General features: G+C 35.2%; 1 protein-coding gene across 1 annotated transcript; it reads left to right on the top strand.

The window, feature by feature from the left end:
* The first annotated feature begins 10,427 nt into the window (after positions 1 to 10,427).
* LOC113228612 lies at positions 10,428 to 13,664 on the top strand. The gene is made up of 2 exons (XM_026461966.1): positions 10,428 to 10,973; positions 13,566 to 13,664. The coding sequence occupies exons 1-2, from the start codon at positions 10,428 to 10,430 to the stop codon at positions 13,662 to 13,664; spliced, it is 645 nt and encodes a 214-aa protein (XP_026317751.1).
* The last annotated feature ends 1,531 nt before the right edge of the window (positions 13,665 to 15,195 follow it).

Consider the following 15,195-nt stretch of genomic DNA (forward strand, 5'->3'; position numbering starts at 1 on the left):
TCACTAGACAATTTTTATATGCGAATATGTATCTATATAATAAAAATTGAAAATGCTGTCAATCTTTTTGTTTTATTTTATCCTATATCCTATAACTCATTGAAAATTAACATATAGAACGCGCGACACCCACCTCGGATTTATCAACTTGGTAAAGTAAAGAAAAAGGGTAGCCAATGTGTCTTGTTTCCTCCGTTAGCGACGGACATCGCACTTGGGTTCATTTCATTTCGTTCGCATGACGACTCGTGAAGACACGCAAAACGGCTCGACTTTAGCCAAACGGCGACGCGCGATTCCATATTCGCATAACGAAAATTTGTACCTAATAGTGGGAAAATGGAGATGAATATGCTATAGGCGAAAAACATGACGCTTCGTCTCTGCGCCGATGTGAATTGAGCCTTTGTGTCCATACGCATTAGACGGCCAGGTCTAGCTATTGTTCTTAATTTTATAAATCGTCGCACCCATTTAACGTCCGTTAAATGTGTGCGGATTTTTAAATGAACTATAGCTAGACCTCAGTTGCAGTGGTCGCGGCCTGGCCGCCGCACAGTGGGCACAAATTGATAATTCTTGGACATAGGAATAACTTGTGGAGTATCGAGCTAATTTTTATATGATAGATAATAAGATTTCTAACATTTTTTATTCTTGTATAATTTCTGTTAAAGGTGATAGTTTCGGAGAAAAAAAAATATTATTTTTCTTTAGTCGAAGCTCATGTATTTTGTTAAAAAAGTACATAAAAGAGTTAGCAATTTTGCCGCACCTTTACTTACAAAGCCGCAAGTACATGCCGACGGATTATTTTTTTCTACATAGAAAATGATTGGAACTGTACTGTTAGTAGTAACTCACGTACATTACATTTTCGTATATTTTGAGATAAAAAATAAAATGTATATTTCTCCATACAAAAAAAATATTATTTTTTTCTCCGACACTATCAACTTTAACAGAAATTATACAAGAATAAAAGTTGTGAGAAATGTTATTCTCTCATATAAAAAAAATTTGCTCGATACTCCACAAGTTATTCCTATGTCCAAAAATTACCACCCACTGTGCTCACTGTGCGCCGCGATCTGACCGTCTAATGCGTATGTACCCTTAAAATAATTCTTACTTGGTTTATCTACGTAAATGTCTAAACGCTCAGCATTATATATTTAACTTTTAAGTGCAGTATTTTATTTCTACTATGATACTCATCTACTTTTTTGTGTACTAGTTTGTTATATACTTCACCAGTTTGTCATTGATAATCCTTAAAAAAACCCTTCAATACGAACCAGCGTCTGTAGCATTAACGTGGCTACCACTCTGCCAACTGAGCTAACAGATTTTACGAATTTCTCGGCTTTTGTTACGGATGTGTGAATTGGGTTTAAACGGCTTTTCTGTCGTAGGTTAGCTGTATTTGTTCAATCTTTGTATCAATAATAACTTTTAAGTGTTACTCTTGGAAGAAGTTTAATGCAGCTCTCCGTTTTGACTAAATCCTATAGTTGCATGTTAAATCTGCCTTTCATTGAATGCTGCTGGCATGTGCTGTCAATAATGTAGCGCCCATTATCTACCAAAGCGAAGCAATCTAAAATAACGCGCCGACAGCACATTCGCGATACGATCAAAAATAATCATCGGTGACAGCACCACTATGACGGCTGATCTGTTGCCCACGCGGCCTCTTTTTGTGAATAATCTCACGGTGATTTTCTAGTTGATGTCAGGGTTTTCCAATACGTTACAAATCACTAAAAAACAAGACCTAAATAGCACGCCACCTGCAGCAACTAAAAACATACACAGAAATAAAATGTTTCTCGTTAAATTTCTGCGAACTCGGATAATAAACAGATTTGTCTAAATTTGTGCACATCTATCGCCCGAAAGCAACTTTGACCATTTGATTTATTGCCCGGTTGAAATGCGAAACTTCGCACATAAATCTGGGTGTAACTTGCTGTCAACAGTGCACAGTAAGTTTTATAACTTCACATTTAAACTCCGAAATGTTTTATTAAATCGATAGATTAAACCATTCCTAAGTACCTACCTAAATAGGAGCAACAATACAATTCTGCCCTGGGAACGAAAAAAGGCACAACTGCTGTATAAAGTACGCATAGTTGTGCCTTGTTTCGTTACGAGGGCAGAATTGATGATATAACTAATAAATATTACAAATGTAATCTTTTTTTCCTATATAACATTGAATAATTGAAAAATTTTGATTTTAACAAAAAATGGGAATTGTCCAATTCAGCCCCATCTGTGGGGTACTTTGATAACACCGCTTAGGGCATTTTGATGTGAGAATCAAAGTGCCATTCCTGGTTACCAGCACTAGAATAATCAACTGTTAATAAAATATGATATATGCCTCAGCACTTGCTAGACCAAGACTTCTTTCGAGGACACCATTTGAAAACTGTTCTTTGTAATGTAGTCTTGGAAGTAGAAATACAGGAGCAAGAGCTGACTTTAGCGCGAAATGTATCTAGTTCACCTCTTTCTACCTACATATCTGATATGAATTTGTGTTTGTCAATACCCTTTCATAATTGTCAAAGAAGAACTTTGTAACGGCAGTTTTGTTAAATGCAAAACTTCGTACTGTACAAAGGTCTTCTTCTGCTCAGCAGTGAATACTTGCACAACTGTGTACTTTGAAGTGTGCAAATGTCATTAATTTTAAATCACAGATTTAAACCTTTCAATGCGATACTGTTAATTAGAAACATTATGTACCTATACTATATTTATTTTCGTATTTATTTGCTGCTTGTCGTAAAGATAGAGGGTTCGCAGCAACTACAGACATTGCCGATTTGATTTCATTAATGACTTCATAATTAGTTTGGTTTTTGTACTCCACCGACCAGTTTAGAAAAAAAACATTTATTTAAAAAAAATTATATATTTGCCCCAAAGTCACATGCAATTCTAGTTATTGAAAATACTAATTTACACTGTATTAAGACATCGATCCCGTACAGTGAACAAAACTGCAGTGGCACTGGTAATTCTGTCGCTTATTTTTTTAGTCAAAGGCCGTGAAAACACTTTGTGACCTGTAGAACGACAACGGTTAACTGGTGAACTGCATCATCACATGTCTGCTCGTATTACTCACAGATACAAAGGCACGTATCAGTGTTATCACAACTAACACTATGTCTGAAGGTATGAAGATAATGCATGTATGAATGTGCACCCTATATCAAACTGCCCCGCTTCCCCCTTACAGGTGAAATCTACATACATCCAAATATACCTATGAGTGGAAACCGACACTGCGTCGCATTTGCGCGTGTTAAATATTACTTTAGGTATTAAGTCCGTCCCACATTTTGCAATGTTTTGACCTTGACTAAATAAGGATGCTATGTTATCTTTGATTCCAATGGGATTTGAATTTTATTATGATACCAAGACACGGGACGAACAAGTCGTGCGCCCGATGGTAAGCTACGCGCCTATTCATTTCAGTTGCAGTGCCACTCGGGGCTTTAAATCGCAACATGACGCAAAATGACGGATACTGCTACCTTGTCACCCTGAGATATAATTTGACAAGTCTCATGTACTTGTAATTTCACCAACACCCTTCAAAACTGGGACGAAAGATTGATTGTTACATCGGCTATGACGATAATGACACACCTATACGTGCTTTTAATTTTATTTTATGATACGAGTTTTCAAGTAAAAATATTTTTTCACTCTCAGTTTAATATAAACAACCCAACGGTGTAGGTACATATGCGGTATTCACTTACATATGTAGTACATACTTGAGAGCACGATACCGAAGGTTCATATTTCACGCGTCATTATCCCCCGAACAGTTAAGTAATATACCTACCCGTTCTAACCTACATTTTCGAAATGTCTTCCTCTAAAATTTAGATCAGGGGTTCCCAAACTTGTTTAGTCTACTGCCCACTTTGAGAATAAATTATGTTTTAGCGCCCCCATTTTTTCACCTACTTAAAAACCACTATAACTTCAAAAAAATTAAATTAATTATTGTGAGCTATATTAGCGGAGATTAAACATTCATTCTAAACGAGACTTTTACTATAACTCGCAAGAGTTAACTTGAGACCTAAGCGCAGTAGGTAGTACACAACGGCGCTCAGGTCTCAAGTTAACTCTTACGGGCTACACCTGCCAATGAGAATGATTATTTAAACGCAACTGTATAGTATTCAGACAGAGTATATTTTATTCAAAATAAAACAAACATAATCGATTCTAATATAAAAACTAAAGTGAAGGATGAATCTGATGCTGTTTAATAAGTTTGTTGATATCAGGTACCAATTGACTCAAAAACAGCCACAAGTCACCACGTCCGGTAACATGCAAACGATTTCTCTTTTTAGTAAGCAGCGTTGTCACAGCACTAAAACTAAGTTCACACAAATATGACGATGGGAATGCTATCAAGAATCGTTGAACGATTGACCACAATCCAGGGTACAAATGGAGTATCGGTTTTTGGAGCCAAAATTAGTAATGTGTGGTAATTTTTTAACTTCATTTTTATTTCCTTGTTCGTTGTCAATTCTATAAGTTCTTCTTCCAGCTGAGGTAATATTGCTGTGTTGATATTTGAAAACGGATCCAACACCCAGTCTGGTATTTCCAAGTTCAAAATGTCTTGGTATCGTTCGGTGAAGGAAATGTGGAGGTTTTCCAAATGTTGGTAGTGGGCAAACAAGTCGTCGTTACTGTAGGATACTGATAAATTCGGAAAATTGTGAAACTCACGTCTGCCCACATTCTTTTTGTGTAGAAGCAGTATGGCTGCGAAAGCAGCAACGACATTTTTGTTTAATTAAATTTAGTTCATCGCCTTGCAGTTGGAGATTCATGTCGTTGAACAATTTATACAGGTCTGTCATGTAAGCTATATCATTCTTTGATGTAATGAGCTTGTTGCGCAATTCTGTATCTTTAGTTTCCAAGAACTCTATCACAGAATCCAACAGGTTGTAAAATCGAGTCAGACAATTCCCTATTGATAGCCAACGAACGTCAGTATGAAACAACAAACGGTTGAAATCTTCGTCATTAGTAACACAAAGCTGATGAAATAATCTGTCATTCAAAGAGCTGTTACCATTGACTTACAAATAAACCACTACAGATTTTATTGACTGATTTGATGACATATTGCAGTGATTGAAATAGTCGTTCACTTAAATTTCTAGCAACCAAATGTTGTCTATGAATAACGCAATGTATAGCAAGGACATCTGGAATTTTATTTTTTAAGTACGATTGAAGCCTTTATGGCAACCTGTCATAGCCGGAGTGCCATCCGTAGCACCTGATATAATATTTTTCAAGGGAATCTCTTTCTCATCACAAAACTTTTCCAATGTATTGAATGTGGTTTCGCCTTTTGTATCGGTCTCTAAATTTCTAGCAAACAATAGTTCTTCACATATTTTCTCATCTTTAATAAACCTCACGTAAGACAATGCCTCATTAGTTGGTATTTGAGAATTGACTGGTCCTCAGATGATTGCACAATGATTCTTCAATGTTTTCAGCCATTTTATCATTTCGTCTTCGCACAGAAATATTACTCAAAGGAATTTTTTTAATAATATCTGCGGCCGGTTTATGAAGCACATTAGTTATTACTTCCTTTATTGCTGGCAAATTTAACTCTTCTCCGATGTTGTGTGGTTTGCTTTTTTGAGCAGTTAACAAAGAGATATTGTACGAAGCTCGAAGTTCGTCGTCACCTTGCTTAGCAGCCGCCGAAAAGAGTTTTGCTATACTTGACTGAGTATTATGCTTCTTCTCTAGGTCTTGAAAATATGCTACATTCTTGTTTTTCTTAACTGGATGCATTTTATTCAAATGATCTTCATTCGAAAATGTTTTTAGACACAGAAGACACAAAGGCGACAATGGGTTTGTGGGATTTTCAATGAATCCGAATTTAATATATTCCGCACAGCATTGCCGTCTCTTCTTTTTTATTTCCGACATTGTTTTGTCTTGAGAAATACGTAAGTAAGAAGTTGAACTTAAGTACTGCTTATCTATTACGCGCGAAACCACAAATGAAAATAAAATAAATATTACGTTGTTTATGTAGGATTGCATAAGCAGCACGCACCGACAGGAATAAGACAAGCATGCATAAACTCGTTTATCTCATTCGACGCTCAATCGTACTCAACAAGTAAGAACAAGTATTCTATGAACCAGCCGATTGATACAGGAATGCACAAATCGGGTTATTTAACAAAAGCTTGTTAAAACACGATTGCTTCGGTCTATTATCTACGAAAATTACCTATCTAGGAATACTAATAACTATTAAAATGCGAAACTGTGACTGTTGCCTTTTTATTTGTTTGTTTGTGTCTACTTTCGTTTCGAAACGGAGCGACCGATTGACAAGATTTTTATTTTATTTATTTAATGAAACAGGACAGATATATGAACTACACGGAGAGAAATATCGAACCGAGTTAGTTTGAGCAATCTCCTAATTAATATTAGTTGATGTTCACAAGTTGTAGTCGAGAGTCGAGAGCTCAGTCGGTGTCTTAGGGTCGTATTCTAGAATTCTACTCAATACTCAAGTCAGGACTTGAGTATTGCAGTGAGCACTGAAAATCATACTCAAGTCCTTGTCATTAGGGTCGTATTTCCAGTGCTTGAAATCATACTCAAATCTGCTCAAATACTGACTTGAGCATTGAGTAGAGTTCTAGAATACTACCCTAAGGGTCGTATTCTAAACTCTACTCAATGCTCAAGTCAGGATTTGAGTATGGTTTAAAGCACTCGAAATCATACTCAAGTCCCTGCCATTAGGGTCGTAGTTCCAGTGCTTGTGTTTCCAGTGCAATCCTGACTTGAGCATTGATTAGAGTTCTAGAATACGACCCTAAGAGTCTTCCTAGATGAAATTACAAATCCCCTCCTAAGCCTCTACACAACGCCCCCATTTTTTTTTTTTGGTCTCTTACTCCCTTTAGTCCTGCAACGCCAGAAGGGGGCGTCATCGCCCACTTTGGGAAAAGCTGCTCTAAATCCATATAATACAATACACTTTTGAAATAATCATTCTAAAGCGAAGACGTGGCGAAGAATCTGTAGTTCTATAAAATAGGTTCTTACGTATATTCCTAAACTACGTATGTATACACTAATCTACTTGAGCGAAAGATAGTACTAAAAAGGGACTGGAAATATCGATACTATATAGTAGAAAGGGCGTAAAGGCCAAACTACAAAGTTTATAAAACGAGTGAAATGATACCTAATTTATAAACGTTTTGGTTTATATCTTATAAATTTTTATACCTATGTTTAGTAAGTAGAAAAGCAAATTTTATCTAATAACAACATTTTTGTAGACAAATCAATAAAGCCTGAAATTTTAACCAAACTACATCAATAAATAATTATCGATAAAATTGGCTCTTACATCCTCTTCTCCGAGGTAGCGATATATTTTTTTTAGTTTCTAAACCAGCAAATGTATTTCGTGTCTTTTGTGTAGGTACGTATCATCATAAGATAGTGATAGAGTAAAGATAAATCGAAAATATCGCTAAAAACTGTTTATCAATTCTGTATTAACATCAGGATCATCTCGTATCAGCGAAAGAAGCATACCTACTTCATGGCGCGTTTGTACCATACCCACGGATTGCGCAATCCCTCGAGACGTTATGACACTCCACACCCTGAAATCTCGACCAAAGATTTAAATATAAATAGGTACTATTTAAGACCATTTTTATAAGCTACATTACAACAGCTCATAGTTATACGCCTAATCCAGCAGCATTATTAACAAAATAAATCTTGCCTGGTGAAGGCCACATACGCTGTGACACGGATATTCCCTCGTTTATTTAATATGCGCATACATGAAACTCTATGAAGACGTTCTGCAGTAAAACAACGCTCTTTTCGTGTAAACTCGCCAAGAAAAACTACAAGAGTAACGAGCGACAATATTTTAGGAAGCTTATGTTCACTCAAGTTTCAACTTAGTAGAAAGGAACCTACTTTCAGAGACAATCTTTGATGCCTACTTTCCAGCGTTTTAAAATTTAAGTGGTCAGATAAAGTCACAAATTAATAACTATTTCTATTAGTAGTAGATTCAGTCAGATCGAACAGATGTTTTCTTCGTGACGATATTTAAATCAAAAGCTAAAAATCGTATAAAAATGTTACCACAAAAACTCGCCATGTCGTGATTAATTTTTATTTAAGTATTGAGCATTAGTTTTAAATCAAATAATTGAGAAACTCAAAATTATTGAAAACTAAGTCGTGTAATAGATATGACTACAAAAATCAGACATGTGAATTGGTTCGGTCATCATAACTTATATTTGATTCCTAAAATAAATAAAAAAATTCGGTAATTGTGCGATTTTTGGTATATATTCAATCAGTATAATAAAAAACTCTACGTTCATTTCTTTTTATGATACTAAATGATGGGACGGACAAGTCGTGCGCCTGATGGCAAGCGACACGCCAGTCCATAACAGTTGCAATGCCACTCCGAGCTTTAAATCTCAAAGATCTGAGAGGCATTGCCACTACGCCCGTCGCCCTGAGATATAAGTTGAAAGTCCCATGTGGCAGTAATTTCACCAGCACCCTTACCCTTCAAAACCGGAACGTTGTAATGCTCATTACTGCTTGGCGACAGAAATAGGTAAGGTGGCAGTATTTCCCTGGACTAACTCTTTCACAAGGACCTCTACTGCAACTAACATTCATTCTATATACTGTATAACTATAGATATATTTCCATTTAACGTTTCTTGTTACACTAAACGCATAGAAAACTGTAAGTCAAATTTAGATGTTACTTCGTATAGATATTTGCTTCTCTACGTCGTGTTTTGTAGAGAACTGCATTTTTGTAACAAAAAACTAACCCTGTTCTTAAAACGAAAGTAGTTTATAGTTTAGATGTTTATACACTTATCTGTTTAACATCATGTCTTGTCGTTTTACTTAAATTTTACTTGAGAACTGTGAATAATTTGCAGAAAATTACCCACAAATACCCAATTTCAAATTTGGTTTTTGTTAAAGGGTAAGCACCTTATACCTGTAATTTAGCTTATTGGTAATATTATAATTAATTATAATTGGTGATCACGATTGGTGAAGATATTATAATTGATGATATTTAAATAATTTTCCTAATAGTATGTAGTATACTGTCTTTTTCATGTAAAAGATATTATATAAATAACAATAAGTTTAGACAAGCCATTTGGATCATCAAAAAATATCCGAATGAGACATCATTCGGGTATATCGAGTTTAGTTTTAAATTGAAGTACACGTTTATTAAGATTAAAAATAAATTGAGGTTATCAACGCAAAAGTGATGTAACCCACATTTATTTATTTTTTGTACAATATTACTATAATTGATACTAAAGTACATAATTATTTTATTATTTAGTTGCTATTTTCATATATAACAATAATATTAGTTTTATTATTATTACTATTATTTTATATATGAAAATATTATCTTATGTACTTTAATATAATTTAAAGTAATGTTGTAGAAAAATAATTAAATGTCAGTTACACCACTTTTGCGCTGATAACGTCAATTACAAATCGTCCGATATTCGTTTAAAAGTGGACTGATGAGAGAAAGAGTACCTGCAGTATTCGTTTAAAAGTACTATGTAGTACTTTCTTTCCTGACGATTTCGTTATTTATCTAAGTTATGATAATCTCAAACAAAAACAAAATGACACGAACGAATGCTTAAGGATCGTTAATGGCTTATTTTCTACTGAATTCAAATTGGAAGTCAATATTGTTAAGAGCTCTCTGTAATGATATTTACAAACAGTGCAGTAATTCTTTGACCCCAAAAATTTATTATAACAATTATTTATTGCCATTTCAACAGTCAGAAATTTATCTTGAGTCAGATTCGAAAGGCCATATTGAGAATAATTCCAAAAGAAAATTGTTTCTGAATATCTATACATACTTAACTAGTTTTGGTAATTTTTGAGTACGGGCCGTCAAACATTAAATATATTATGACTATTCGCAGTTATTTTGGTTATGCTTAAGTTCTGATGCAGAAAAACAAAGCTTTACGTATTACTGGACTCTCTTGAAGTTCAGTCTGGAGTTGTACGGTTGTACCACTATTTATTAGAAGGTGTTCTCTTATTGACAGATTTTGTCTGCAATGACTAAGCCGATACATTGTTATTGTTTGGGGAATTTGCGCGTTCTATCTTCAATAAACTCCTCCATCAAATTCTACTGCATTAAATAACTCTATAGCTTATTTAAATTTTCAGTATGAAGATATAGTATATTGGAGTCACAATATACTATATATTATTTGTAAAATTTGTTTATGGACAAATGTATGAAGGAGCTGCGCGAGAGTGATTATGGAGTGCAAATGGGCAAATCCAACATCAAATGCCTCGTATACTCTGATGACCAAGTGATTCTTGCGCCGTCAGAGGGAGAGTTGCAAAAAATGCTGGATATTATGAATGAGTCGTTTAGAAAGAGAGGTATGAAGATTAATGCAGAGAAGACGAAAGTGATGATTTTTGAAAGAAACGAAAACGTGACGGTATGTAATATTAAAATTCAAGGTATGATTATTGATCAAGTGAATGAGTTTGTATATCTGGGTAGTGTGTTTACAAGAGATGGAAAGTTTGATGAGGACATTGAAAGAAGGGTACGAAAGGGAAACGCAGTAAATGGAGCCATAAGTGGTGTAATGGGTAGTAACATCTTATCCCAAAAAGCTTACATGTCCATACATAATGCTTTGCTAGTTCCCACACTGACGTTTGGTAGTGAGAGTTGGGTATGGCAGAAGAAGGATGAAAGTAGAATTAATGCAGTGGAGATGAGATATTTGAGGAAAATTTGTGGAATAAAGGTGAGTGATAGAGATAAGAGTGCAATAATACGTGAAACATGTGGCTTGAAATAGGATGTAGTGACTAGAATAGAGAAAGGGATGTTAAGGTGATTTGAGCATGTAGAGCGGATGGATGTAAGAAGAATTACCAAACAGATTTATGATGCGAATGTGGATGGAAGGGTTTTAAGAGGACGTCCCAGAAGAACAGATTACATTGATCAGATCAGCGATGTCCTCAAAAAGGCTGAGTTTCGAAGTGACAAGAATAAAAGAAGTTGTACAAAAAGGCTAATTGATGTATGTGAGCATCGAGAGTTGTGTCAGGATAGAGCAAAGTGGCGTTCCATGGTCTCTGCCTACCCCGCCTGTGGAACAAGGGCGTGAGCTTTATATATTTTTATACATGTATAAATATACATATAAATATAAATATATATAATTTATAAATTAAAATTTATAATAATGTATAAATATATATATACAAAATTATTAATATTAAAATGTAAAATATTAACAACTAACATTAAAATAAATCGCTCTAAAAGGTTGATATCTCTGTGCGGTATAAAAAAAAAACGCTGACGTAAATACCAACCGGATGCAAGTGGATGGATGGAGGTCGTCGTCGAGGAGGACTCTTTTACCTTTTTAAACTTACTACTAAATACAGGTCTTACAAGTGTCAGTACAACAAAAATTTAAAAGTTTATTTTTGATAAATGTATTATGTTATGTAAAAAGTAATGGAGTAAGAGTTTGTAACGTTGTACGTTTATTCTACAACTTAACTTCACTTCTTCACTAACAACTTCGTGGTTTTATTTTAATAATAAAAGGTATGAACGTCACAAGTTGTTGTTTATGATGTTAGTAATTATACTAACATCATAAACAACTGGACTAATTATAGTCCTGTCAGGTTGTTAGTATTTTAGAAATGACCCTGTCTATTTATGTTTTAATGTACTGTCAACACCATAGTTTAATTATCGATGTAGTATAAGATTTTTTTTTATTTGGGCAGCGAAAGAGAGTTTCGCTAAATGTAGGTACTTATATCCACGTAGTTCCGAAACTTGAGACAAAGCTGCCTTTGCTGTTTACTAATTTTCTAATTTTGTGTCTTCTATTGAGGTCACACAAAAATCTAAAAAGTAGACATTTATTTAGATTTCTGTGGTGCTGATTTATGCATTTATTTATTTATAACAGAACTGTACTCACAAAAGTTATAAAATGTATAAACAGTTATAAAATAAATAAACAATTATTGCTAATTTGAAAAAAGCCTCAGCAGCCTACCGCCTCTCAAGCACAGGTCATGGGTTCGAATCCGGCCTCGCACGTCTGAGTTTTTCGGAATTTATGTGCGAAATATTTATTTGAAGTTTATAATGAGCTTTTCGGTGACGGAAAACATCGTGATGAAACCTGCGCGTCGAAGGAGGGTTAACAACCTTCGGAAAATATATGAAATCCTCAACTCGCACTGGCGCAGCGTGATGGACTATGAATCTAAACCCTTGCCTAATATTTGGGTTGATGATAATGATGATGAAAAAAATGTACCTACTCCTAAAAAATCTATACATTCCATTTAATTAATGAAAATGCGCACATTAGGCTCAATTTACATTACCGCGGAACGGAATGCACCATATCACAATGAATGAACCATAGCACGATTCGGACCTTCAAGACAGAAAGAGATGGCACTATACAATGCATACAGCGTTATTTCTTTCTTATTTTTGGCAAGTAATAGACAAACTTGAAAAATTATTCGTTCTTTCCCATTTAACAATAATAGATTGTTTGGCTGTCTGGTTTGTCTTGGTACGAATATGAGTTATGTTAAAGCCTACGATAAGTTAACATTGAAATAAGATTTGTTTTTTTAAAGGTTATGGTAGAAGCCAAAAAACCGATCGCGCGTCTTGCGAAGAATTCTGGCGCAGTCTCAGCAGTTTGTACGTTACACAATTGACCTAAAGTTAAAAGATGACGTACAATTTCGTTAAAAAAATTCACTTCCATCCTCGGCAATGTAAATCGAGCCTTAGGTTCATTGTAATTCTGGCACTTTAGGAAATAAATTGGATAACATTGGTTGCCAAATCAACTAAGAACGTTTAACGTTATTTTAAAGTCACATTTACCGATTTACGTTTCGCTATTAGGATGTTATATGTTATGTGATCCATATCCCTGCACAGTTTTAGAAATGCCAAAGGTAAATGCTGCCGTCCATATCATAAACAATATAATCGACATTTTTAGCGACAATTTCGTTATTATTATCGTATTTGGAATCAGTGAAACGAGATTTACAGTGCTTTTCATGCGGTTTTTTTTATCTTATTTTGTTTCAGTTTTATTGTTAAGCTAAATAGCTTAATCATGGACCAATAACTCGACAGGACTGCTAATTGCGATATAAGAAAGCTTAGTCGGCTATTTAAGAAGAAGCCCCATAGGAAGTGGACCTGGCAAAGCCCCAATGGTATGACGTAGAAAGAGATCGACTTCATCTTGACGGACAAGAAACGACGATAAAACTCTCGCATCAGTTCCAGAAATTCTCGGAAAAGTTGAGGACTTTTACAGCAACCACCACCCAACGCGAACGACCCAAGAGCCACACTTTCACGCCACTTCAGAGACGATCTGCCAGAAGTGGACGAAGACGATTGGGAGGGCGCTTAAACAGCTTTCACACACAGTTTTCTTTTTCTTCCGGGGCCAAAACTTTTAAACATTTTATCTAGTTTTTATCTGCTTTTCGTCACACACATAGGGAAATAAACTGTTTAGTCATCCTACAACAGCATCTAATCTCATTCTCTTGTACTTTTACCTCCCTGTTATCCGATAGATTTAGCTAAAAGCGTTCAATTTTTGTAACGCGGGTGTAGTCAAATTGGCGGGCGATCCGCAAGGGAGCGATTGAGATAGGCCGGAGGGTTGACGGAGGTAAACCAACCCTTACGCAGATGTTATCCGCTAACTACCGTCCTAAATGCGACGATGTATGTGGCTAATACATTTACGGAAAGAGTGGTTAAGTTGGTTTCTTGGTTGGTTGGAAAAGACTTAAATAAGTGTTATTTTCTCATTAGTTTGGCAAATAATGTAAATGTTGTAAATAATTTTATTACATCAAATAACCACAAAAGAAATATTAATTATACAGAAATGATCAAAGGTGGACTTAGCTCTAAAAGAGATCTCTTCCAGCCAACCCAAGGCTGTGAGAGTAACGGAACAGCTTGCAAGAGAGAATGATGAAGAAATATTATAAAGTACCGGACAAATAAAAATGACTGTTATTTAGTATTATTTAATTAAATACATAATATATACAAGGTTATTTTTAAGTTACTGACAGCCTCACACGACGTAATTTTGAAGGGTAAGGGTACTGGTGAAATTACAGGCACATCACTTGGGTCTCGACAACTTATGTCTCAGGGTGACGGGCGAAGTGACAGTGCCCCTCAGATCTTTGCGATTTAAAGCTCTGAGTGGCACTGCAACTATTATACACAGGGGTGTAGCTTACCATCAACCGCACGACTTGTTCGTCCTGTCACTTGATATTATAAAAAAAAAGACAATATCACTAACATCATAAACAACCACTTTTGTTCATCGTCTTTGCATAATCATTATAATCATTTATATTCCAATATTGACACATAAAAAACGATCGCATAATTCCTTCATTTACGAAAACTAGGTAATTGTTACGTAGCACACGCGCGGTGAGTAGTCCGAGTCACGTTGTAAATTCTCATTACAGAGCTAGTTCGGGTGCACGGTCAAACTATGCTAATTTAACATACGTCTCCCCAGCCGGCATCCGACCCAACTGCTGGGAGTACTGGCAGGAACAAAGTTTACATGGTGTTCCTCGTAGTATATTTGATGCTTGAAATGCTTTGGCTGTCTACAAACTATATTAAGTTAAAGTAACGCCTAGAGTATATAACTTCATTGACTTGATTGATTAAATGTTCACAACAATATATGGAAAGTATAGCTCGTGATATAACAATGTAAATGGATTTTTAATGTAATACAACGATTCTTCATCAACGCTATGTTTTTATTCATATAAAGTATCTCATTCTTTTTTCCTTGTGATATTAATGCTGTTGTAATGTCTATGTGCGTGTATTTTCCGACGGTACAATGTCCAGCGTAGAGGGTAGCTTTAAAAATAATTTCAGCAGGA

This window comes from Hyposmocoma kahamanoa, unplaced genomic scaffold (genome assembly GCF_003589595.1).
Source record: "Hyposmocoma kahamanoa isolate Upper Pololo Valley unplaced genomic scaffold, ASM358959v1 232, whole genome shotgun sequence".
In the NCBI taxonomy this organism is placed as follows: Eukaryota; Metazoa; Arthropoda; class Insecta; order Lepidoptera; family Cosmopterigidae; genus Hyposmocoma; species Hyposmocoma kahamanoa.